This window comes from Moschus berezovskii, chromosome 2, assembly GCF_049115385.1.
Source record: "Moschus berezovskii isolate FMDL1 chromosome 2, NW_MosBer_1.0, whole genome shotgun sequence".
Lineage (NCBI taxonomy): Eukaryota > Metazoa > Chordata > Mammalia > Artiodactyla > Moschidae > Moschus > Moschus berezovskii.
The window spans coordinates 47,077,462-47,104,890 of record NC_142461.1 but is presented as its reverse complement, the minus strand read 5'-3'; the positions used below and the strand labels follow the sequence as shown (position 1 = coordinate 47,104,890).

The following is a 27,429-nucleotide window of genomic DNA, read 5'->3' as shown; positions in this document are numbered from 1 at the left end:
GACCCCATAGACGGCAGCCCACCAAGCTCCCCCGTCCCTGGGATTCTCCAGGCAAGAACACTGGAGTGGGTTGCCATTTCCTTCTCCAATGCATGAAAGTGAAAAGTGAAAGTGAAGTCGCTCAGGCATGTCCAACTCTTCTCGACCCCATGGACTGCAGCCCACCAGGCTCCTCCGTCCATGGGATTTTCCAGGCAAGAGCACTGGAGATCAAATGAGGCTACCAATGCTTAATTTAATAAAACAATGTTTTCAATAAAATTGTGAAGATTACACTGACATGCATATAAAGCAACTAACAATGCCTAACACAGGAACTGAGGCAGAAATTGTCAGTCATACCTACTATGTTTTTTCCTTTTTCTTTGCTAATAGAATTCATTGTAAAAGGTGGTAATATGCTAAGGAATAAATAATCACAGTAAATCTGTCTTTTCCTTTGCCCAATACATGCTCTCTCAGCCTCCTTTGCTACCAGAGTTGGCTATGTAAACATTTAACCGATGAAACTTGAAGGAAAATTTGCTGGAAGCTTTCGGGAAAGATTCTCCTCAGTTATGGAAGGAAAGCCCCTTGGTAGCTCGGCAGGTAAAGAATCTGCTTGCCAATGAAGGAGATGCGGGTTTGATCCCTAGGTCAGCTTCCTCTGGAGGGGAAATGGCAACCCACTCCAGTACTTTTGCCTGGAAAACTTTTGTCTGGTGGGCTGCAGTCCATGGGGTCCCAAAGACTTATACCCATAGCTTAAAGCTATGGAAGTCATTTTGCAATATAAAATATCAAAACTAAAGATGAAAAATGCCAGTGATAAAGCAGAAAGACAGGAAGAACAGAAGATCCTTCATGACACTGCTGAGTCACTACATCAACCACGAACTGTGTATCTCTAGACTTATGATGTGAGATACTTAAATGTCCATGGCTTAAGCAATTGTTAGAGAATTTTCCATTGCTTCCCGTTGAAAATGCCATCCTAACTGACAGAACACTCAATATATGACAGTCACTACTTTAAGTACTACTAATAAATAGGCACAATCCATCCCAGAGGTGATATAAAAGTTATATTTTTAAACAAACCATAATGACCCCAACCACACTCTAGAAATAATAAAGCTAGTTTTATAATCATAAAGGTAAAACTAGTTTTTACACTCAATAGGTATAAACTATCATAAAAGGTTAACTTTCAAAATTAATAATTTTAAGCAAATCACTATTTTGAAGAGTAGATATACTGCAGAATATCCAGTCAGCATGTAACAAATATAGATACTGGGAAAAAAAAAAAAGGCTTGATTTTGTGGGCATATATAGCTTAGAAGACTCAGATTTGTGGTGATTGCTGCCCATGGTAAATGCATGGGTTAGAAGTGGTAGAAGGTACCAGACAATGTCTTTATCCTATCTACAAGAATACATCATACGTGTTGGTGTATTTATTTGATGGTTATTGAGAAGGAAAAGGATGTAAGTAAGGAGAAGTGAGGAGGAAATTAAGATGTGGGATGTATTTGACATAAAATAATAACAATTGCACATATCATCTTTTACTACTTCAGATACCCACTAATTTAGTAGTATAAATTTTATGTTGATTAAAAATGTAGCATCAACTTTATACCTTGAAAAGAAAGGCTACGGGGCATGGACTTAACAATGTCAGCTAATATTGTCAAGGAGTCAATCCCAAGAAAGGCGCTGATACCTTTAGGAAACCAAGGTCAACAAGAAATTTGCCCCAAAGTTAAACATTTAAAAACCCAAAAACAGGGAGCTCCCTGTAGCTCCAGTAGTTTGGGTTCCACATTTTCACTGCTGTGGCCTGGGTTCAGTCCCTGGTCAGGGAACTAAGATCCTGCAAACCAAAGAGCGTTGCCAAAAAAACCAACCAACCAACCAAACAAAAACCCCAAAACAAAAAAACCCAAAAACACTTTTAATTTCCCCAAAGGTGGGACTGATGTTTGTTTACTTGGTTTTGTACAGTATTCAGTATAACTGAATATTTTGAATTATTTCAATATAAAACTTCTAAATAAATCAACAGAACCATTTCTAAAACTGTCTTAGGCAAATAAACCAGAAAGCATGTTATTATATTGAAGAAGAATTTCAACTAACCTTAATATCCACTGACTGTAATGTCAAAGACATGGTGCTAAGTGTTAAGAGTTAACATATAAGATAATAGTCCTTGCCCTTAAGGAATTTACAGTTCAACTGAAGAGATGAACATATCCTTTCCATCATGAAAAGAAATAGCAATAAGTAGTTATAATAATAAAAGATAATAATAGCTAACACCTGTTAAGCATATATCATGGTCAAGCACTACTAAACATATTTGACATTCTTTATTTCAATAAATCTCAAAATAACTCAGGCTGGTACCACTGTTGGCCCTATTTCACAAATGAAAAAAACTGAGGCACAAAGAAGTCCCTGTGACAAGCCAAAGAAAAAGCAAGCATTCTAAGGCTAGAACTTGTATATTTAACCATTACTGCCTCTTGTTTAGATGCTTTTTTATAAAAAACTCAGTGTTAAAAGAAATACACACCTATTAATCTCTTCCTTAGCCCACGAGGTGCTGTTGACAGAAATTCACTTTTATCATTGTTCTGTTCAAAAATAAAAAAGCAACATAGTTTAAATAGTCAAATAATAACGATGAGATGGAAATTAATGATGATCTGGGTGCAAGAAAGGCTGGAAAGAAAAATATTTTTTTTTCAATAGATGACATTAGAACTAGAGGAGCTACTTCCTGGAACTAGAAGACAATGACAAATGACTTCGTTGAGGGAAAAAAAAAGACTATAACAACAAAAATGATCCAAATTCCAAAGGATTCTTAGAGTGATTCTATAAGTTGTATTCCAGATATCTATAAAGTATGGACTTCTATTATTACGTAAAGAAAAAGCATAAATTTATCAGTGTTTGAACCATTCTTCACCTATCAGATTAGCAGAATATTTTTTTTTAAAGAAGTAATACTGTTCTGTGATGATGAGTAAGCAAATGGGATTTGCTTAAATGGGATTCCTATACTTACGGCAATGGGCCCTTTAATGTACAAAAAATTTATTGGTGTTAAAGTAGTCTGTGAGGAGTCTTCCCTGGTGGTTCAGTAGTAAATCTGCCTTCCAAAATGCAGGAGACATGGGCTGCACCCTCTGTTGGGGAACTAAGATCCCACATGCTGCGGGGCAACTAAGCTTGCATGCCCCAATTACAGAAGTCCAGGCACTGCAACTACAGAACCTGTGTGCCACAGCAAAGACCCAGCACAGCCAGAAATAAAAAATAGTTTGTGAGGACAGAAACGGAGATTTCTACTTTTCACTTCTGTATTTTTAATTTTTTAAAAACATTTATAGCGATATAACATGTTTTTCTTTACAAAATCTAATACTTTAACACCATTCAATTTCTGCACAGTAAAATGCCTACGGTTGTATACATGATAACAGTATCGATAAAAAGATAAAATACCCTTTTTTTTTTGGCAACATGAATATATGACACAAATTATAAGTCTGCTGTCTTGTGATAAATCAATGGCACTAGTTATAAATATAACTAAATTTTGATTGAGGATATTAATACTATTATAATAGTTGATCTGATCCATGGGTTTATAAAATATATCACAGTATATTTTAAACTTTTTTATACAGATCCTTAATTTTTTTAATATTTTGTCACCTTTATCCAGTACACACGTGCATATATAACTGAGTTAAATTATAATAATACTTAGAAATTTCCTGTTTTATCCTATTTCATTTTTTTAAAATAGTAGATCATGTCCTACCAAACTGATTTCTGGATTGAGAACTGAGACAACCTATATCCACATAGCTTAATCATCAGGTCTGAGAACATCTGTGTCAAAATAACCATTTCAGAAAATTCTTGCTCAAAAAGGTAAGGCTATAAACTAGTAAATAACTTCACTGTTTTCTATAGAAATCTCTGCAACTAATATATCTTGATAGTTTGCTCCTCTGGGCAATCTATTCTTCCATTAGGATAGCAGATTACTAACCAGGGAAAACAGCTTGCTTACTTACTTATCAAAACTCAAATTTTGATAAGTAAATTTCAATTACTGTCTGCTACCCTGGACGAAACTCAGTTTAAAACCCTCTCCTCACTGTGTCCACTAATGCTAAAATACTATGCCATGAATTTTTGTCTAATACAGATCCGTTTCCCATCTTGATAGACATGCCTTAAAACCCTCGAGTCCAGATCCCAAAGCACTATACATACTCTCTCTTGATTGACCCCTTCTAAGATAAAACACTAACACTCTCTTAGGGTGATGGCCTCTTATTGTGGTGGGAATAATACCACGGATTAACAGGTTTTCTGACCATGTCTTAGGGAATCAACAAGATCCACTAAGTTGTGATCCACAACTTGAAAAAGAATGTGCTAATTTATCTAAATCATTGGCTGGATTATGAAGTAAAGTGAAGTCACTCAGTTGTGTCTGACTCTTTGCAACCCCATGGACTGTAGCCTACCAGGCTCCTCCATCCATGGGATTTTCCAGGCAAGAGTACTGGAGAAAATGAGTTTTATTCTTTTATAGTGATACAAGATATAATATAGGGGGAAAAAGCATTTTCAAAGGCACGGGAGGCTCTGACATGTTTAGTCTCACACCTACACTTGCCTAAAATAGGACATTCCTGCACAGGCTATAACCATGGCCCTGAATGTCTATACTCAAAATTTTATGAGGGGTTCCCAGAACTGAACCTGTACACAAGTCCACTCATGTCTACATCTATAGCCACCTAAGCCTGGAAACACTCAACACTCACATATTCATTATCCTGGATTCATCCATGCCTACTTGGGCTTGCCCACATCTAGGGAGGGCCACTTGACAAAATATTATGAAAGAACAAAACCACAAAAACACAAAGGAGAGGATAAACTTTTCATTACTGTCTGCTACTGAATTTACCAAAGCCAACTTAGGTTTCAAACATAAATGATAAGGGGATAGATTAATGGATTTAGTGGATCTGGGGATTAATCTCCCACCCTCCAAAAAAACATTATATATAAAAGCAACACCAAACCAAACCGTAAAATTTCCAAGCCAACTCTACTTGATGAAAGTACCCAGGGATAGTTCTGACAGAGAATAGGCAGGACAGTTGGGGCCAGAAAACCTGGCTTCATTTTCCAGCTTGTCTCCTTCCTAGTTTGGTGAGTTTAGACAAGTCACTTCACTTCTCTGAACCTCACATTCTTCATCTATAAGTTAGGTAAATGATAAAGTACTATCTAAATTAAGAGGTGAAATGGTTATTTTTCATCATGTCTTACTTTGTAACACTATGGTTTTTGCTTATTTTTAGTCAATTGCTTACCTTCAACTGAGATTTGTCTGAAGCAGAATGCCCTAAAGAATGAAACAAAAAGCCATTACTCACTACAAATACTTCATGTTCCATAAAAACCTAATTTCATTAAAAGCAAAGTTGCCAGTTCTATCCAGAAGCCACTATATTAATGAATTCTCAATTATGTCTCCACTAGAGGCTGAACTGTTCTTATTTTTATGATTGCTCCCATTCGTGACATTTCTGTAGCATTCATGTAACAAGAAAAACTACATCTATTCATTGTTTATTTTTATTTATTTATTTTAGCCATGCCATGTGTCTTGTGAGATCTTAGTTCCCCAACCAGGAATCAAACCTAGGCCCCAGCAGTGAAAGTGTGGAGCCCTAACCACTGGACCATGAGGAATACCTGACTCATTACTTTAATAGCATACTATTTAATCTAGTTGGAATGGGTTATTCAAAAACAAGTGCTCCACAATTCTCCACAAACTAGAAGACTTACAAATCCCTAAAACCTTATTTCAAATAGTATTTGCCAAAGCAAATCTTCCACAAACATTCGGCTAACTTAAGTAAATGACAACAGTATTTATTGGCTCTATCAATTTGTACAAGTTCAACCCGCACAGATCTTTTTGCCCTTTACTTTTTGTATTTTTGCTAAATACACTAAAGCACATAGGTTGGGGTATTAACTGCATCTGCCAAATGCATTTTCAGAACAGAAAAGAAAATATATAAACACGCACTTAAACCAAAAAAAAAAAGTAGTATACTATAATTTGAAGCAACTCTGAAAACTCTCCTTAAACAACTGAGGTAAAATCTTACCCTTGCTACACTGAGGAATGTCTACTGTAATTTCAGGAACATTCTTCATGTTGAGCGAAACAGTTTTTCTTGGTGTTTTCGCTAGTTCAGAAGCTATAAATAGAGAAAAGGAATACATAAAATATTTTTTTAATGTATAACAGATTAAGAGGGAAAGTATTTTTATTTCACTTACATAAATTAAAAAAAAAAAGAAAACAAACTTGCTGCTACTATTATCAGAAAGATAAATAAACCTAGCCATGTTAAGAGTAGAACTGCTTTCACCTTTACTCACTGTTTTTCAAGCATCTTCAAGTCTTCCTTCAAGGTCTTGTAAAAAAACCAAAAAACAAAAACAAATAAAGAGCTAACTTTGACCTTGCTGGTTTCTCTAGTCATCATATCCTCTCCCTCTCCTCTCCACTGACAGGCTTACAGTTCTTCCATTTCTCTACCATATATACTTGAGGAACATCTTTGCAAGGGCATAGGAAAGAATGGCCAGAAAGTGGGATCAAAAGTTAAAACTGTATATATTTAAAATTATACTAATTTTAAAGCTCTTAAATCTCCCCAAAAGCATGGTTTACTTTATTACTTATGTCTAAAGCTCTATAACACATATTAATAATGTATAAAATATGATACAGCATTAAACAGGGCATTTCTTCAACTAAGCATCAGGTGAAATACCTGGCTTCTGAACAGCAGGGGCCATTTAAAATAAAAAATACAAACGTTAAAGATGCTCACATTCTCTCACTGTTATAGGCACGTGGGAATTGAAGGAACAGATTTACATTTCCCCAGTAACACACACTGTGGAACACTGTTCACTGAGGAAAAAAGTATACACTATTTAAATTTTTTTTAAGACAAAATATAGTTGGATTTGTTAGGTTAAAACCATTTTACTGACTCAAACTCTTCTTAACCTAATTCACACAGCTTTATCCTCCAATCTTGCAACTCACCTAAGATATTTATGCAGTCCCCGCGAATGCACTGGCTACTTTTTTCTTAGCTTCCTCAGTCCTCTGTATCATTCATTACAGTTTACAAACTGTTTCTTTCAAATTATTCCTCCATCTGGGTTCCATGGTATTATCCTGCTCCCTGGCTACTGTTGGTAGTTATTTCATCTCTTCTTCACTGTCATCATCCTCCCAAGCAATCTACCTAAGGCTCAGGACTTGCCTTCTCTTTACACCAGAAAAGCCGGCCAAGTCTGCATTAAAGGCTGCTGATCCACAATACAGGAAAAATCCTTCACGTCAACGAAAAGCCACAAAAGTACAAAGTAACTTAGTTGAGATCGTTTTGGTTTTAGAACACAGAATTTCTCTGCTTTTAAATAACTTTAAAAAAGGAAAAAGGAAGAATTAAAGAGGAAAAGGAACAAGAGAGTCACCCATGTATGGATATTAATTTCCATAATAAAAAACTGGGGGATATATTTAATTTTCATTTTTCTTATTCATTCATACTGTATATTTACACAACGAGTGGTCTGTGACATATTCAAAATTTTAAAGTAAAATTTCTCTTTGGAACTTCCCTGCTGGCGCAGTGCGTAAGAATCCACCTGCCAATGCAGGGGACATATGTTCAATCCCTGGTCTGAGAAGGTTCCACATGTCCCACAGCAACTAAGCCCATGCACCGCAACCACTGAGCACACACACTAGAGCCCTTGAGTCCCAACTACTGAGCCCACATGCTGCAACTACTTAAGCCTGCACACTCTGGAGCTTGTGCTCTACGACAAGAGAAGACGCCACAATGAGAAGCCTGTGCACTGCAACTAGAGAAAGCCCAAGCAGAGCAATGAAGGCCCAGCGCAGCCACAAATCAATTAATTAAAAAAATAAAATATTAAAAAATTCCTCTCTACCTAAAAATAACTTCTCATCAGATTTTTATCTGATCCTATCTGACCAAACTAATTTCAATTTCTCAAGTGTTCTCAGTAGTTCAAAAAGCCTTCTAAACTAACTCCTACTCAATTTCTAGTCCAACCAAATCTTGGTTAGTGCAATTATATTTAATCATCTTTTATACTCAGAGTAATGTCGATTTTCTGACCGATCAGAAAAAAAATTTAATTAAATATTTAAAAATATGAAGGCATTCTATTTTATTGATATGTTTAGATGTAAACCCAATTAGCAACAATAGTTAATGAGTCAAAGAGCATCATAACTAAACACAGATTTTTGGAAAGTATGATCAGTCATATTATCCAAAAGCCTACCTTTTCATGCCTGCATATTTCTTTCAGATGTGGTGAGAGAAATGCCCATCATAACAATACTTAAGTTCCTCACAGTGCATACAGATAGAAGATGTGTACCATTGCAGCTTTGTGGATGTTAAGTACACACTCAGGGAACTTCTACTTGATGAGTCCACTGAGGTTTCATTATTCTTTTCACTATTAGTTCTCCTCTTTCTCCAATGCCCCACTGTCCTTAGGGTTTCATTTTGGCTTTGGTATCTATCTGCTGCTGCTGCTAAGTCACTTCAGTCGTGTACGACTCTGTGCAACCCCATAGACAGCAGCCCACCAGGCTCCCCCGTCCCTGGGATTTTCCAGGCAAGAACACTGGAGTGGGTTGCCATTTCCTTCTCCAATGTATGAAAGTGAAAAGTGAAAGTGAAGTCGCTCAGTCGTGTCCGACTCTTCGCGACCCCATGGACTGCAGCCCACCAGGCTCCTCCGTCCATGGGATTTTCCAGGCAAGAGTACTGGAGTGGGGTGCCATTGCCATCTCCATTGGTGTCTATCGGATCTTTCCTCTAATAATTATTTCAGGATTTTCCTCTGGTTTCTCAGAGATCCAACATGGAATTCATTCATTTTTACAGATCAAAAAAATGTTAATTTCTTTTTATTGAAGTACAGTTGATTTAAAATGGTGTGTTAGTTTCAGGTACACAGCAAAGTGATTCTGGGTTTTTTTTCAGATTCTTTTCACACACAGGTTATTACAAAATATTGAATATAGTTTCCTGTGCTATAAGTCCTTGTTGTTTATCTATTTTCTTTGTATTAGTGTGTATCTGTTAATTCCAGACTCCTAATTTATCCTTCCCCCAACTTTTCCTTTTGGTAAACATAAGTTAGTTATCTATTTCTGTGAGTCTACTTCTGTTTTGTAAATAAGTTCATTTGGTCTTTTTATTTTTGACCATCTAGGGTCTCCTAGAACCTTAACTGTGTATTTAACTTACATCATGAACACTGCAGAAATAATTTTACATTCTTATGGTCATAATAAGTTTCCCTTCACTGCACCTGGCTAGCTGGCAAGGATGCCCCTGAGGATACTCAGTATTTCCTCTACTATAGGTTAGTACCTATTTTCATTTTTTTTGGCCTAATGGTACAGCATGCAGGATCTTAGTTCCCCAACTAGGGATTGGAATCTGTGCCCCCTGCACGGGGACTGCAGAGTCCTAACCACTGGACCACCAGGGAAATAATAAGTTTATTTGTATAAAAAATTTTTTTTTTAATTTCTTGAGGGCCTTCCCTGGTGGTACAGTGGTTAAGACTTCGCCTTCCAATGCAGGGGGTGTGGGTTCAACCCCTGGTCAGGGAGCTAAGACATGCCTTGTAGCCAAAAAAGCAAAACATAAAACAGAAGTAATATTGTAACATATTCAATAACGGCTATTAAAGTGGTCCACATACAAAATTTCTTAAAAAAAAATTTCTTGATATAGATAATAACTCTAAGAAAAATATCAATTAGTGTAAATTATTGTATGCGCCATGTTAGGTTCAAGATTAATGATGCACATAGTATCTTTCAGAAAACTGAATTTTGCAAATGTTTAAATTTTATTATGTTCAGAAACACAGGTCTTACCAATTATTTTTTATATGTCCCTCATCAGTTTTAACACTCAACATGTGTGATATTTTTTTTTAACCATGAACATTTAAATCATCATTGGTTACAATGACTATATAAAAATATGCCACCTAAGACAGATATGGGAGAAGGCAATGGCACCCCACTCCAGTACTCTTGCCTGAAAAATCCCATGGACGGAGGAGCCTGGTGGACTGCAGTCCATGGGGTCGCAAAGAGTCGGACACGACTGAGCGACTTCACTTTCACTTTTCACTTTCATGCACTGGAGAACGAAATGGCAACCCACTCCAGTGTTCTTGCCTGGAGAATCCCAGGGACAGGGGAGCCTGGTGGGCTGGAGTCCATGGGATCGCACAGTCGGACACGACTGAAGTGACTTAGTAGCAGCAGCAAGACATATATATATATATAGATGTTCTATAATTATAGATTATAAGTCCTTTAATATTAATACAAACAACTACATTTTGCCAGGCAGTTAATTATTATCCCTTTGCTCTTAACTTTTTGGTATTCTCAAGCTTTCATATACTTATGGGCCACCTTAATTTTAAAGTGCTTTCACATGTTATTTCCTTTCCTCAAAACTGTCAAAACTGATGATCCCTCCACAGGATCTAACTATAGTCTAGTTCTCTGAAACTCAGTAATTCACGTGTAATTAGTATAAGTGGTAACCTGGGTAAGAAAAATATTAGAACAGCTCATTCCTAACAATTTCATATAAATAATTTTCTCTAGTACAAACAACATTTTTCTTCTACATATAGTGTAAAACTCTTATTTTCAATAAATTCAGAATATTTCTGTGCAACTTAAGTCACTCACTTAACAAAAGAAGTAAATGTTCAGAACCTGTGCTAGATGTTGTGGGAAGTAATCTAAGACAGGGTTTCTATAAGCTTAGAACCTAGGTAAGAACAGAAGACATCTGAGTATCAAAATACTAATGACTTTAAGTATGCTTGAATATGTAATATAAAATGACATCCCCCGTCATTCTTTTAGTGAAAGCAATGGGGTGATAACTGTGGGAAATGTGGTTAAACACACCTTCTTAGAAAAGATGAATAATCATTACAGAAATCAGAAAAGCAACATACCCAATTTAGCCATCTTTTCAGGGTGTTTTCTATTCTGAAAAGGATAAACTTTATTCCCACCATCTGCAGCAGAGCCATTTTTCAAGGATTCTGAAAGAAAAAATGAAACATAAAAAAAGAATGCAAGAAAAATGGGTGAGATTAATTAACAGAAAAAAATGGTAAAATTTTACCTAAAAACTTAGGATATGTACCCCTCACTGTCCTGCATAAAGGTTCAACAATATGTATTTAAAAATAAAATGTTTAAAATACACAATAGACCATGATACTGTTTAAATTTTAAAACACAGAAAACATGTTATTCACAGATACACAAAAACACATTAAAAAACAGTCATATGATAGAAGTTCTCTTTCTCTCAACAAAGACCCTGACTTAATTTCATTCTTTAATTTTTCCTTTAAAAGTAACAACTGCTCAAAGTGTCAACTGTCTAGTTAGGGACACTTTTATGACAATCTACCCTGCCTGCTAAGCCTACTGAGGGGTAGTGGTCATTTTTGGCATCATGTCATTTAACACTGGGAAAAAATCCAAAAACAGTATCACTCAAGAAGTGACAGAAGGTCAGGAATATTCACAATGACCACTTATAAGTCAAGTATGAGACAGGAAAAGACATGTACATTAGGGAGGCAGGTGGCATAGACAGAACAGAACTGACGCACAGATATGACATGAGGGAGACCAGAAGATCTGAGATAGCAAAAACCTTGCTCCTAGATCCAATGCCCCTAGTGCCCAACAGTACTGATTTTGTTCCTTGATCTTAATTTTTTTTTTAAGTCAACTTAAGTATGTCTATGCTCCTTGCACTGTAGTATAAACCTGTGCTCTTTGAGTCCTAAGTTAAGTAAATTATAATTCAAGCCTAACATTTTAAAGTAAAGTATAACTTACTTAAATTTTAAGTAAACATTTTTAAGTAAATTATAATTCAAGCCTAACATTTTTAAGCATAATCTGGCAGGAATCTGGCTTAGGTATAAAAAAACATAACATCAGCACGCCTAGTTGGAACACATTACTTTTTGGAATAATTGTTTTATGCAATTATTTCAAATTAGTTAAAAGTACAAATATCTTTTAAAAAATATATTTAGAGTGCTAGGTCAGTAGACTATCTTTCTTAAAGTAAGAACAAGACTAGTTGTTTATTAAAAAGTCTACAGCAGAAACTCAGTGCTTCAATCTTTCCAACTGCAGAGAAAGAATCTGAAGGAATGCTTTTCTGATGAGAAATAATATAGCATACCAGATAAAAAGTGTTTTGGAGGTAGACAATGGTGACGGTAGCACAATATTATGAATATATTTGACTAAATTATACACTTAAATTGGTAAAGATGGTAAACGTTGTTATTAACATGTGTATTTTATAATTTAAAAAATTGGGAAAAAATTGTACCAAAATGCTACCTAACCAACAGGACTACTTTTACGTAACTTGCAAAGCAATTTCAGCTACCTGCAGAAATTTGAGGGTACATTCCCAACTCCACCACCCCTACCCTGAAAATACCTTGAACATCTTGTCCTAAAACTTCAACATAGTTCTGATCTTTTAAAACTTCCTGGTCATCTTCCTGCAACTCATTTTCTGGCTTCTTTATTATTTTTTGTGTGTTGACCAAAAGCTGGGCTCGCTCCTTTTTTATTTTAGGTCCTATATAAACATCCAAAGAATTAGAACATGACAGGTATAAATCCTTTTAAATGTAAACACTATATTTAAATAAATAAACCACACTATTTCACTGTCATTATTTAAAAGCTGAAAAAAAATTTAGTGTTTTCTCTTTGATTCAAGAGAAATCACAGTTTGTGTAAGTCTGTATAAGTTAAAAAAAAAAAAACCTTGAAATTATATATTTTGGGGGCTCAAAATAACTATACATTTTCATTACAGTGGATGGTTATCTTATCACTTACCACCACTGCTGAACATTTCATATGAGGTGAGGTTTTATTATTTTTAATTTGTTTTAATTTTTTTTCAATGTTTGTTTTAATTTTTTAAATTTGTTTTTTTGGCATCTTAGTTCCCCAACCAGGGACTGAACCTGGGCCCCCTGCATTGCATGGTAGAATCTCAACCACTGGACCATCAGGGGAGTCCCCCTATTTTTAATACATTTTTAATGGAATAAACTAAAAATTAAGGTAGTATTTATTTGCAGTCTTACTAGATCAAATACTTTGTGCTATATTTTCAAAATAGATGATTAGACTTTTAAAAGTGAAATAATACACAACCATTAAATAAACACCCCTTTGATTGTATAATCATTTAGTACCTCCTTCTCTATCAAGAATGTGATTAAGAACATCATCATCTCCCACAAATTGAACTTTCAGCATCTTGTCTTCCTTTAATTCCAGTGTGCTCGTCACTGCTAACCTAAACAAAAGCAATAAAGTACTCAAAAGTGATGAAAAATTCATATTAACAGTCAAACATTCACATAATGAATCCATATATTTGCATAATATTTTTAAAAGTCTTTAAGTATGAAGGACACATTAGTCATTATTGTATCAATATTATGTTTTTGATAATAAGTAACTCAATTCTTTATCTGAAAACAGAAGAGATGACAAAGTGCCTAAGATTAGGAAAAAGCCAAGCCCAATCAAGGCAACTGAAATATAATGACAGGAAAACAATTCTGTGGGTAAAAAAACTCTAACCAATTTATAGGATAACAACATTAATTAGAAGGGGGAGATTAATAATACATGAGTTTAGAAAAGGAGCAGCCAAACAAGGAATGACAGTTTGGTGGATTTTAATATCTGTTCACTAGAAAGATACAGTCTATTGGGGGAAGCCTGTGTACATCACTGTGTCCAAACCTGGATCAAATAATCCTCAAGGACCTCCCTTTACTATTAAATTGCATGCTCCCCAAACAACTTTGTAATTATGAATATGGCTTTCTAGGTATCTCGGTAACTAAATAGTAAACATGAATCCTTCCAATACTTTATAGTCAGTTCTTCACTGAATAAATTTCAGAGTTTGGCAGGCAAAAGTTTGATCAACTCTTACTTCGTTGACAAAATTTAGTTTCGGAACTTACAATGCTACTTATTGCCTGAAACAAATTAATAACTCCACCTAGCTGTCAGTTAATCAGCAGTTTACTCAAAAAGACTTTTTTCTCTCTTGTCTCTGATAAATCCTATCAGCTTTTCCCTGACAAGAGGATCATATTGCTGTGTCCCCCATGAGCCAGTTCTTTGCGTGCAGATAACTTACTAATAAATATTGCCAAGTTTTCTTTTGTAACTAGCACACTTAAATGATTTTGTCTCAGTTTTCATTTACCTTTAAAGGTACTACATATTCTTCAGCTGGACAATTCAAGTAGAGTCACCTGTTTTGGGAAAAAGACCTCAGTCAGACCAGCAAACAGGAAAATGAGAGGAACCAAAGAAGTTCATGAGATTTTACAAACAAGATGAATAAAGACAGATCTTATAAAGCCAAAGTTACTTATGACTTACTTATGACGGCACAGTAAAGGGCAAAATGACCATTACCATTTTGGCCAGGAAGCCTCGGCGACTGAGAAGATCTAAATTGCACGGGCAGGTGGTGGAGGGAGGCCAAAATTTTGAGTACTTACTATGTGCTAGACAAAATTTTGAATGTTCTATATGTATTCTCATTTCATCCTCATAACAATTCTATTAGGATCATACTTTGTGTACAAAGATAATAAGGTGGGCCCCCAGGCTGGACAGTTGGTATTTGTCAAGTGAAGTAAAACTAAAGTTTTGTCCTAAGCCAAACAAGAACGATACTGGATTCTCTTTCTCCATCGAAATGGAGCAAATAAGCCAGCAGTGGGGAATTTGTTACAACAGAAACGGAAAATGTGATTTTTTAAATGCTAACAAACAAGGGAAATGAAGTAAACGGCTATAAAAACCCCAAGAATAGGTCCGTGAGAGTTAAGCAATCCTGGTTTTACTTCAGCTGTTTCTAATCTATAGTGCCCATAACAAGCCTTGTCCTTCATAAAGTTAATTCCTTAGTTACTCTCTATGTGAATTATATCTTGCACCTGGCCTCCCCCTCCCCCTGCCAACACCCTTGTAACACTCCCTTGTAGCATTCTTCATTTCAGAAAGGTCATAAGCTGATAAGCTTGGAGAGGACCAGATCCAGTGTTGAGGCCATTTGAAACTTTGCAGAAGAAAGAAGAATGCAAGACTGCCTTAATCCTTATCACATACCCCTGACCATGAGCCCTGAAGACCTCTCCCTATTCCCCAGAGAAGGGGGTACAGTTGTTGAGGTGTTCCCTCTTTGCCTGGCAAAGAAATAAAGCTATACTCTTTCGTTCAAAATTCTGTCTCCATATTTCTATTTGACACTGGTGCACAGAGAGCTAAGATTTTGACAACAATATTTCACCTATAATTTATATGACCATAGTAACGGTAGAGACCTAGTAAACAAGAGATCAAGAAGAGACAGAAAGAATACATAGAAGAACTGTACAAAAAACATCTTAATGATCTAGATAACTACGATGATGTGATCAGCCACCCAGAGCCAGACATTCTGGAGTGTGAAGTCAAGTGGGCCTTAAGAAGCACTGCCGTCAGTAAAGCTAATGGATGCGATGGAATTCCAGTAAAGCTATTCAAAACCCTAAAGAATGATGCTATCAAAGTGTTGTACTCAATATGTCAGCAAATCTGTAAGACCCAGCAGTGGCCACAGGTCTGGAAAAGGTCAATCCTCATCCCAATTCCCAAGAAGGGTAGTACGAAAGAATGTTCAAATCATTGGACAATTGCACTCATCTCCCAAGCTGGTAAAAAAAATAACAAGTGCTTAGTCATATATGACTCTGCAACTCCATGGACTGTAGCCCACCAGGTTCCTCTGTCCATGAGATTTTTCCAGGCAAGAATACTGGAGTGGGTTGCCATTTCCTTCTCTAGGGGATCTTCTTGACCGAGGGATCAAACCCTGGTCTCTTGCATCTGCTGCATTAGCAGGTGGATACTTTACCACAAGCACCACCTGGGAAGCCCCCATGCTAGTAAGGTCATGCTTAAAATCGTGCATGCTAGGCTTCAGCATTACGTGAACCAAGAACTTCCAGATGTCCAAGCTGGCTTTAGAAAAGGCAGAGGAACCAGAGCTCAAACTGTCAATGGACCATAGAGAAAGCAAGAGAATTCCAGAAAAACATCTACCTCTGTTTCATTGACTATGCTAAAGCCTTTGACTGTGTGGATCACAACAAACTGTGGAAAGCTCTTGAAGAGACGGGAATACCACACCATCTTACTTTTCTCCTGAGAAACCTGTAGCGGGTCAAGCAACAGTTAGAACAGTATGGAACAACTGATTGGTTCAGGATTGAGAAAGAAATATGACAGGGCTGTCTGCTGTCACCCTGTTTATATAACCTATATGCTGAGCACATGCTGGGCTGAATGAGTTACAAGCTGGAATTAAGATAGGCAGGAGAAACATCAACAACTTCAGATATGCGGATGATACCACTCTAATGGCAGCAAGCAAAGAAGAACTAAAGAGCTTCTGATGAGAGTGAAGGAGAGTGAAAGAGCTGGCTTAAAACTAAATATTGAAAAAACTAAGATCATGGCATCCAATCCCATTACTTCATGGCAAATAGAAGGGGAAAAGATGGAAATAGTGACAGATTTCCTCTTCCTGGGCACTAAAATTATTGCAGATGGTGACTGCAGCCATGAAATCAGAAGACAATTGCTTCTTGGCAGGAAAGCTATGACAAACCTACACATTACGTTGAAAAGCAGAGACATTACTCTGCTGACAAAGGTCTGCATAGTCAAGGCTATGGTCTTCCCAGTAGTCACCTATGGTTGTGAGAGCTGGACTGTAAAGAAGGCAGAGTGCCAAAGAATTGATGCCTTGGAACTGTGGTGCTGGAGAAGACTTCTGAGAGTTCCTCAGACAACAAGGAGATCAAACCAGTCAATCTTAAATACTCAATGGAAGGACCGATGCTGAAGCTCTAGTTTGGTCACCTGATGCGAACAGCCGACTCATTGGAAAAGTCCCTGATGCTGGGAAAGATTGAGGGCAGAAGGAGAAAAGGGCATCAGAGGATGAGATGGCTGGATGGCCTCACTGAGGCAATGGACATGAACTTGGGCGAACTTCAGAAGATGGTGAGAAACAGGGAGGCCTGGCGAGCTGCAGTCCATGGAGTCACAAAGAGTTGAATATGACTGGGCAACTGAACAACAACAATACAGAGTTTGGCAACAATAATATTTCACCTATAATTTATATGGCCATTGCCAGTAGAACATATTCTTTTGTTCTTTGCCAACTTTCTAGTCATGATACTGCTTCTTAATATGGGGAACTGGATGTATTAGAGAAAAAGTTTAATGCATCTATGTGACATTTATATAAAATTAAGAAATATTTTCTTTTTATCTGTGCAAAATAGCTTTCTGAGGGGCTGTTGGTCAGGCACTGTATGAGGCACTTTTATGCACACCAGATCAGTAAATCCTTAGACTCCCTGAGGTAGTTAAAAATATATATAACTCCCCCAATTTACAGATGAGTTAACTGAGGTTAAATATTAAATTACTCACTAAAATTCACACAATTAGAAAGTGTATTAGGGCCAAAACCCAAGTTTGACTAAGGCCCAGATCCTTTTATTAAATGACACACTTCTCCTGCCATTAAATACAAACCTGTTATCCTAAATGCTTGTCTTGACCTCTGGAAACTATTCATAACATGTGTAGTCATTTTTCCACACAGTGGTTCAAATATCCAAGGACTTCTACAGTTCCTCTAGGTTTCCAATTCACTAGGTTAAACATCAGTAGTTCTATCAAGCATGCTTTTAAGAGCAGCATTTTGTTGTTTAGTCGCTAAGTCACGTCCAACTCTTTGCGACCCCATGAACTGCAGCAAGCCAGGCTTCCCTGTCCTTCACTATCTCCCTGAGTTTGCTCAAACTCATGTCCATTGAGTCAGTGATGCCACTTAACCACCTATTCCTCTGTTGCCCCTCCTCCTCTTGCTCTCACTCTTTCCCAGCACCAGAGTCTTTTCCAATGAGTTGGCTCTGTTGTACAGAGGATGTGAAGCAATGACAATAAACAGTGCAATAAAACAAATGATAAACTATAAATACTAATAGGGAATCTGGATCAGGGAAAATAAAAGAAAAAGAAAGTGAAAAATTAAAATCATACAAAGAATTTTTAGCTCTGAGCTTCCTCACAATCAAAAGGATTAAAGGTCAGTTACATAAATCTTATTAGCAAAAGTTTGCCTTGGAGAAGGAAATGGAAACGCACTCCAGTGTTCTTGCCTGGAGAATCCCAGGGACAGGGGAGCCTGGTGGGCTGCCGTCTATGGGGTCGCACAGAGTCGGACACGACTGAAGTGAGCAGCAGCAGTTCCTTCAGAGGGGAAAAAAAAAGATTTTCAACAAAAATTTAAAAACAAATATTGTAGATAACTGAACACTATCCCAGGCAGTTTCCCTATGGTATTTTATGTAAGAATTGTCTGGGCAGAGGCAGCCTAACTCAGTCTTGTCTGTAGCCAAATGCATTTAAGACATCTTATTATATAGGACAGAATCACAAAACTGAAATATCTACAGAAACCTTGAAATAAACCTTTCATTCCTTCTTCTCCACAATTTTTGAAAACAAAAAACCCCAGTACAACCGAATAACATGAAAATATCTGGTGACCACTTACTCGTCAAGACCCTGTTCTGATGCTTACTTTAAGTGGATTTTTTTTCAAAGAGTTAACACCAAAAGAGCATTAACAGCTTACACTCTCCATTGAGAGTAGATAAAGCGTTTGCTAAATTTTTTAAAAAACATAATCCTTTAAAAAATAGTGGTTTAATTTAGTGTTATTCACCAATTTTAATATCAGATAAACCTGGGTTCTGATCTTAACTCCACACAACTGTGTAACGAAGGACAAAGTTGATGATTAAATGGGCTCATGTGCTTGGCCTATGAAAATGCTAAGTTCCTTATTACAGGTATTTTTAAATTTCAACTTAACCGTGCAGATCTCTTATACAACTCCATATCCCAAATAACATCTGATGAAAGTTCATATTTTATGGAAGATGATTTAAACATAATTTAAATATAAAATTTTTCTTTACCTATTTGGGCCTCCTCCCTCCATTTTAGTGTGTGTTGTGCATCTGCATTAACCAGACTTCTTTAGAAGATAACCTCCCTCCTTAGTCTTGTAAGGGGCCACAATGACGCATGACCCATGACCCACTTAGATGCTTCCTACGTGTAGATTTGGATAGTGTAAATTGTGAATAATATGTCATTTAATTGAATGTACAGCCCACAGTCTCAAAAACATATAACTAAAAACAAACACACATATTTTGACCTCTAACAGAACAGTTCTGGGAATTATAACCCTGTTTGGCTTAAATAAAATTTTCCAGTTCTTTCTTAGATCGACTACTGATTAATTTTCGTTAGCACATTAAAGAGAAACAGTTCTCAATTAAGAGTTGAATGATGTCCATTTAATGTGCAGTGCCATCACACAAAGGTGTAGGACCATGCTATTTTTCTTCAGATTGCAATTTAGCTAGAGGAAGGTGTAGTGGATTTCAGACGTAAAGCGAAAAGCAACGAATGCATCATAGCATCGTTTTAACTTAAAAAGCTCTACCAAAGGAGCCTGGTTTGGCAACCGCTTTACAACCCCTGCCCCAGGGTGACTGTGTTCAGTTAGGAGGATTCATTTGGTGCTTCCAGGGTGGGATGACATCAAAGCGTTCCCGCTCCAGCCGTACTTCTGGGACAAGATTCCTTCCTCTTCAGCCCTCACTGTACCTGCTCCTGTCCCAGGCCACCTTACTACTTTCTTCACGGATTTTTACAGTTCTCTCTGCAAGCAGAAGGCTCCTCCTGCCGGGAAAAGGATATTCTGGTAACAGACATTGAACACTAGACGTATCACTGCTGGACAGAGGAATGGTCTTTAAAGAGGGAGCCTCTCACCCCAACAAGCATTTACTGATTTCGCTCTGGGCCTCGCGCAGCCGAGGGTTCTCAGGCCAGCGAGGCTGGAGGCAGCCTGGGGAGCGCAGAGAGGGAGGCGCAGCCACCCCGCCAGGGTGCTCAGGCGAAGGCTGGGGACTGGGTGCACCTCGACTCACCTCAGAAGCCCCGAGCAAAGCAGGAGAGGGAGGCAGGCTGTCCCGCCGCCCCACCACGCACCGCCAGGTCTCCACCAGGAGCGGCTGCGGCCGCCTCGTGCCAGCCGGACGCTACCCGCCTGAGTGGTCGCCGCTGGGAAGAAGGCTTCGGCCCTAGCAAGAATGCCAAATTCTTCTATGCAGTGCAGGAGCAGAACCGCGACCCTGCTCGCAGGGTCGACCAGGAAAGCTCCGGGAGCCACAGCGGGGGATGGGAAGCTTCCCTGCGGCACACCAAATCTCCCGCCCTGCTCAGGAGGCGGAGCCCCGTGTAGCCAATAGCACGTGGAGTCGGCTGAGAGCGGCGGTTCTGCTCACCAGTCAACGCCGGTCTGATGGCCCCGCCCACAAAAAAACTGAGAGAAACGAATCCCCAAGCTCTGGGTTCTGGGCTTTGCTTTTGCTCTTTCCGTTTCCGGGGAAGGGAGTAGGAAGCTTTGCTTAAATTTGAGGAAATTGAGTGGGCTCTGTGCAAACGCAGTCTTCAAAGTGTCATTGGCTTCTCTGGATACTTTCTTTTGAGGGAAAAGATAACGGAATTAATTTGGGTTTATTTTTAAAACTTAACCTCATTTGGCGTGAAAGGTAGGACCCCGTGCATCTCAGGGATTTGGGGTAGGGAGGCAGGGAGCAGTGCTCTCTGGTATGAAGAGAATTAGGGCTGGGGCACTGAATGTGGAGATCGGAATCAGACTGCTGATAGGATGGAGAGAGGAGGAAAACGGAAGGAATGGACGCAGAGAGAACGAATGAGGAAAAAGGTAATGAAGAAGAAAAGGAGTGAACCTGCTGGAATAACAGTATTACCCGCTATGATTTCATTTGGATTCATTCATTCATTCAAAACAAAACCTGCATACCAGATAATAACGTTACACTATTGAGCTAGCGGAGCCTGCTCTCTGTGCCCTTATAGAAGATACTGAATATATGGGAAAAAATGCTACTATTTTGGAAAGCCCAGTGTTTATCGAACCACTGGCAGAATTATCTAATTAAAGGACAGGATTCAGAAAAAAAATTTCTTTGGAGCAAGAGATATTTAAACTGAAACCTGAGGATTGAATAGATTTAAGCCAGACAAAAGGAGGGGTAAAGCTTTCCAAGTGGAAGGCCCAAATCAACAGAGTGGGTGTATAAAGGGTCAAGAGGCAAGCCCCAAAGGTGAATCTGCTTTTATGAAGGGCTAGTTTGGCCCTTAAGGCACTAGTCACATTTGTATTGAAAGATCATTCTGGATAAAGGGGGTAAAGAATGGAGCAGAGGGAAGGAAGAGACAGAGTTGCATCATTTTGGAAACTGTTTAGGAAATCTGATTGGGAAAGAGAAATAGTCATAGCCTGGATACCTACCTTAGTATTCCATTTTGGTTAGCAGAATTTAAGAAAACAAAAGAGAAATTAATTTTTTCTACATTGGAATCAAAAAATTTGGGGGTTGAGTAGGAAGAAGGAACATAGTCAACAGTTAACACTGAAGTGCTTGAAGAGTTCTTAAAAATGTGAAGATCTGATAATAATACTCAACTAATGATGGAAACTTTCTTCCATCTCCCTCTCAAATCTTCACTAGTCTTCTGCAGACTTGGTGTGAGTGGTTGGTTTTAATTGTTTTTATGGTATATGTGTGGGAAATTGGACTTCTCAGGTGGCACGGTTGGTAAAGAATCAGCCTGCAAATGCAGGAGATGCAAGAGACTTGGATTCAATCCCTGGGTCAGGAAGATCTGGAGAAGGAAATGGCATCCCACTCCAGTATTCTTGTTTGGGAAAATCTCATGGACAGAAGAGCCTGGTGGGCTACAGTCCATGCATCACAGAGTCGGACATGACTGAACACACTTGCATGCATATGTGGCAAAGAGACAGAAGAAGCTGAGTTTCCCTTCTAGATTGGTACTGGGATAGATAAAAACAAAGGGTCATACCATTCAGAATGGAGATCTAGAATTCAGGAGTGGCAGGAAGTTGAAGATAGGTGATTATAAAATGGAAATTTCCCCACGTATTCCACACACAGTTTGGGTAGAACATTAGACTTTTCCAAGAGGAAGAGAGGACCAAGCCAATTTTGAATACATCTTAAGTGGGTAGAGATGCCAGCAGCTAACTGGGTTATAGTTTGAAATTTATGGCCAGGTTTTAAAAGTCTCTGAATTTAAGTCTTTAGAATTTGCCTACAGAATCTGCCTGCAATGCAGGAGACCCAAGTTTGACCCCTGGTTTGAGAAGATCCCCTGGAGAAGGAAATGGTAACCCACTCCAGTAATCTTCTCTGGAGAATTCCATGGATAGAGCAGCTTGGTGGGCTATAATCCATTGGGTCGCAAAAAGTCGGATACGACTGAGCAAGTAACACTTTGACTTTTCAGAATTTGATTAAACATGGTGAATTGAATACTGTCTTGAAATGCCACTAAAATAACAGAGTCAAAAGAAAATTTTAAATATAAACATACATACAAAGAAACAGGAAAATAAGTTAATTTAATAAAATTTTGGAAGATGTATAGTGATCAGGCAAAGCAGAATAAGCTGAAATGCAGGCCAGGAAAGGATGATGACAGCGTCTATTCCTGTCACAGAACTCCAGTTAGTCTCAGGAATTAGTCTATAGGAACCTCTAAAGTCAGAAAAGCAGACTGGAACTGAGAGCTGGAGGACTGGTCAAAGTCTGAAACAAGGACCAATTAGATCCTAGATCTCTTGTCATACTTAGCATAATAGCAGGAGTTTACAAGGTGAACAAGAGGATCTGGACTCAGCAGAGTAGAAATGAGAAGTCATACTGAATTTGGCCGGTGTAACTGGACAGATTATGTGGGACACTAGGAATCTCCTTGCTCGGCTCCCAGAACACTGGCAACTGTCATTTGTTTAAACATTTCTTTTTCAGAAGACTAATCAGAAGAGGAGGCCCCAATTGAAAAAGCCAGTTCATCTACTGATCCACCTTAAAACCCACCAGCTGATAATCCCTGCCCCTGCAGGCAGAGTTTCCAGTCAATTCTGGCTTCACCAACTTTTGAATAAAGCCTCCACTCTGAAAGAGACAAATAGGCCAGGAGCAAAAAGACTATCTGGGAATCAGAAGATTTATTCCAAACTGTAATTAAGAATACCTCAGAGACAAAGATTTATATCTGTAAAATAAGGAATATAAAAAGGAATGTCGGTCATCAAATTTAAATTCTAGAGAAAAAATAAAGTTTTAATTAATGTTAGACAGGAGATTGCAGCATCAAGATGTCAGCTGCACATTTTTCTTCACCAATGATCTCATTTGTCAGCACAGCAAATCAGAATGTCTATAAATTTCTTCCTCAGTAAGATAGTGAGTGAATTTTAAAAATGTGAAATTACTTTTTCAAGTTTTAATTATTTTCATATTCAAACAAAGGTTTTTAGCCAAACTATGTTTTAGAAGATCAAAATATGATATAAAATGACCTAGATGCTATGCATTAAACACACACTTGATAAGGGTACAATAGGTCTAGAATGTCAATGGCAGATGACTCAGCAAATAATTTCTACCCAGAGATTTTCAAAAATATCAGTAATGCTCAGGAAACAAAAGTGATTATGTCTATCTTGGAATTCAGAGAATACAGTAACCAGAAGCTATTTTATCTCTAGTATTCTCTTGAACCTGGGATAATGAGGTCTTCATAAACCACACACAAATTATAGCAGTGAAAGATTTGGCAGAGTAAGCACTCTAAAATGTGTACATAGTAATTCACATTCTGAGAAACTAGTTATAGAATATAACCTTCAGAAAGAATTTCACAGTGTAAAATCATTATTTATAGCACTTGATAATAAATACTGTCATTAATCTCTTTGAATCTAACTGTTTTTTAGCTATAGGTATTTCACATTAAGTCTGTACTGGTTAACATAACCTAACCATAAAAAATGTTTTCATTCCTAATGTGTATTAAACATTGTTCCCTAAGATAAAGTGCTAAAACTAATTGGCCCTTCATGTTTTAGAAGTCAGTACCACCCCTTTCTGATGTAACATTTGGAACAAAACTAGGGCTATTATCACAGATTACATCCAACCTATTTATGACTCAGGGCCACATTTAGATCTTTAGAAGCCCTAAACATGAATGACTTTATTTCTACCCTCTCCCATGCAGTTAAAAATAACATTAAATTACAAATAATTGCAATTAAGTCCAACTTCCTAAGTTGCTTTTTCCCAGGGTGGTTGGAAGGAAGGAATTAAAAATTTTTAAGTTTTGTATTTTGGGAGTCTCCTCTTCTTTATTAATGGTCTAAACCAGCTTTTCTCAACTGAGGTTCCTCATATGAACCATAGAAAGACTATTTTCTCGTTTCTCCAGTCACACATTCACTCTGGAGAAATAAGAATGGGATATAATTAAGGACAGTAGTCAACTAGAAACATTATATTGGATTGACCAAGGAGTTTGTTCGGGTTTTTCTGTTACATGGAAATACCCAAACAGACTTTTCGGCCAACCCAACGTATGTAGGCAAAAGTTAATTTATAACTATGGATATCTAGGATATGAGGACTTGACTTTTTCAAGGGTTTATTTGCCTTTTAGTACTAGCTCTTCTGAGATCCAAACTCCCCTTCCTTCCCAGCTTCCACAGGGGCCTTGGCCTCAGGCAAGTGAGAACAATAGCTGAGAACAATCAACATTATATGAAGCAGTATCTTGATAGTTAAGTGCACAAGTCTGTAAGCCTGAATGTCTTGAGTGTCTCTGTTCTATCACTTACTAGCTCTGTGACCTTGTTGTTTAGTTGCTAAGTTGTGTCAGACTCTGCTATCCCATGAACTGCAGCAAGTCAATCTTTCCCAGCATTAGGGTCTTTTCCAATGGATCAGCTCTTCACATCAGGTAGCCAAAGTATTGGATCTTCAGCTTCAGCATCAGTCTTTCCAGTGAATATTCAGGGTGAATTTTCTTTAGGATTAACTATTATCTCCTTGCTGTCCAAGGGACTCTCAAGTCTTCTCTAGCACCACAGTTTGAAAGCGTCAACTCTTCGATCTTCTTTATGTCCAACTTTCACATCCATACATGATTATTTGACAAACCATAGTTTTGACTATACAGACTTTTGTTAGCAAAGTGATATCTGTTGTTGTTGGTTTTTTTTTTTTTTTTTTTTTGGCTTTTGCTTTTCAATATGCTGTCTTGGTTTGTCATAGCTTTTCTTCCAAGGAGCAAATCTTTTAATTTCGTGGCTGCAGTCACCATCCACAGTGATTTTGGAGCCCAAGAAAATGAAATCTGACACTGTTTCCACTTTTTCCCGATCAACTTGCCATGAAGTGATGGGACCAGTTGCCATGATCTTTGTTTTTTGAATGTTTTTTTAATTAATTGGAGGCTAATTACTTGGTTTTTGCCATACATTGACATGAATCAGCCGTTTTAAGCCAGCTTTTTCACTCTCCTCTTTCACCTTCAAGAGGCTCCTTAGTTCCTCTTCACTTTCTGCCATGAAAGTGGTATCATCTGCATATCTGAGGTTGTTGATACTTCAGATGAAATTTCCTTTTCTTATAAAGGAAGAGTAATAGTACCTATTGGGGCTTCTCAGGTGGCTCAGTGGTTAAGAATCCGCCCGCTAGTGCATGAGACACAGGTTTGATCTCCAGGTTGGGAAGATACCTTGGAGAAGGAAATGGCAATACACTCCAGTATTCTTGCCTGGGAAATCCCATGGACAAAGGAGCCTAGTGGACTACAGTCCATGGGGTTGCAAAGAGTTGGACACAACTGAGCGACTACACCACCACAACAAACAGTACCTATCAGACACTTGTATTAACTGAGAACTGAATAGCGGTATTTTCTTTAAGGTGTTTATAATAGTGCTTGGCATATCCTACCACTGAACAAAGCGTCGTTTTTAATTCATCCTTGGACCATAAAATATTGTGTCCTGGACCAGACTTGTATTTGTGTGGAAGGATACTGCCTCCACTACCTTATTAATATTCACTATTTTATTACAGTACCTTAAAGTGACTTTCTCCTTTGCACTTTCTCTGTATTTTCTAAGGTTTTCAAAATGAACAAGTAATATTTTGATACTTAAAATTTAAAAATTTTTAATAATTTTTTTTTCAGGCCCTGCTGCGTGGTATAGAGGATCTTATTTTCCCAACCAGGGATTGAATCTGCAGTGGAAGTGCAGAATCTTAACCAATGGATCACCAAGTAATACATTTTTAATGAAAAGAATACTGAAACTGTCAACTGGTAAAACTCATTCTAACTAATGGAGAACTAGAGTTGAGGGAAATAAAAAGGTCTGGTGAGTTGCCTTAAACCACTCTTCTGGAACTGCTAATCTATACCAGTAATTTTGCATTAAGGCATAACAAGACATAAAAGGGAAGAGAAAGCTTTGGCTCATAAGGAAGGAATACCAGGCATGAGGAAAAAAGGTACAAAAGAGATCTTTCTAGAAAGTGCATGCAAAAGGAAAGGAAAAGAAAAGGCAGCCTGGGGCTCAGGCCTTTGTTAAATACATGTTCTAAGAGGAGGTTAAAGTATTTTTAGAAAGACAATGTAGGATCGATCAAGAAGTTTAATGCTAGAGAACGAACTTCTGGTAAGAGTATGAGAAAAGCACTTTCATACATTACTGAAGAGTGTAAATGGCACTGTAATAATGATGGCTCCTCTTGTCAGGACCCAGGAAAGAAAATTAGTTCTAATGTCTCAGTACTAGAAACAGTTGTGCTTCACCTGAGAAACTGATTTATCTTAAGGATATCTCAAAATCACATTGTTAATCTCTTTCTTTGGCTGCTTTAAAGTTCAGAGACAAATCTGTACTTCAACAGTAACATAAATGTATGGCACACATTTTATGTATTAATTTCACTCCTGCCTACATGTTTTTTATTTTGGGTGCTATGTGTAATTTTATATATTGCCTTAATTTTATAAATTTCCTTAATAGGGTATCATATAAATTAAAAACTTCAGAC

General features: G+C 37.7%; 1 protein-coding gene across 3 annotated transcripts in view; it reads right to left on the bottom strand.

Moving 5' to 3' along the window:
* ORC2 (origin recognition complex subunit 2) overlaps nt 1-20,693 on the bottom strand; it is a 37,467-nt gene extending 16,774 nt beyond the window's left edge. Inside the window, exons 1-9 of one of the 3 annotated variants that reach the window (XM_055398519.2) lie at nt 20,395-20,693; nt 18,530-18,634; nt 14,517-14,565; nt 13,483-13,586; nt 12,708-12,851; nt 11,182-11,271; nt 6,213-6,305; nt 5,403-5,434; nt 2,564-2,624 (exon numbers count right to left, since the gene is read on the bottom strand). In XM_055398519.2, the coding sequence (XP_055254494.1) occupies nt 2,564-2,624; nt 5,403-5,434; nt 6,213-6,305; nt 11,182-11,271; nt 12,708-12,851; nt 13,483-13,546 (484 nt within the window). In that variant the 5' untranslated portion in view covers nt 13,547-13,586; nt 14,517-14,565; nt 18,530-18,634; nt 20,395-20,693. The remainder of the gene's footprint in view (nt 1-2,563; nt 2,625-5,402; nt 5,435-6,212; nt 6,306-11,181; nt 11,272-12,707; nt 12,852-13,482; nt 13,587-14,516; nt 14,566-18,529; nt 18,635-20,394) is intronic. The other 2 variants (XM_055398520.2, XM_055398518.2) reach the window with 2 other exon arrangements.
* Between the last annotated feature and the right edge of the window lie 6,736 nt (nt 20,694-27,429).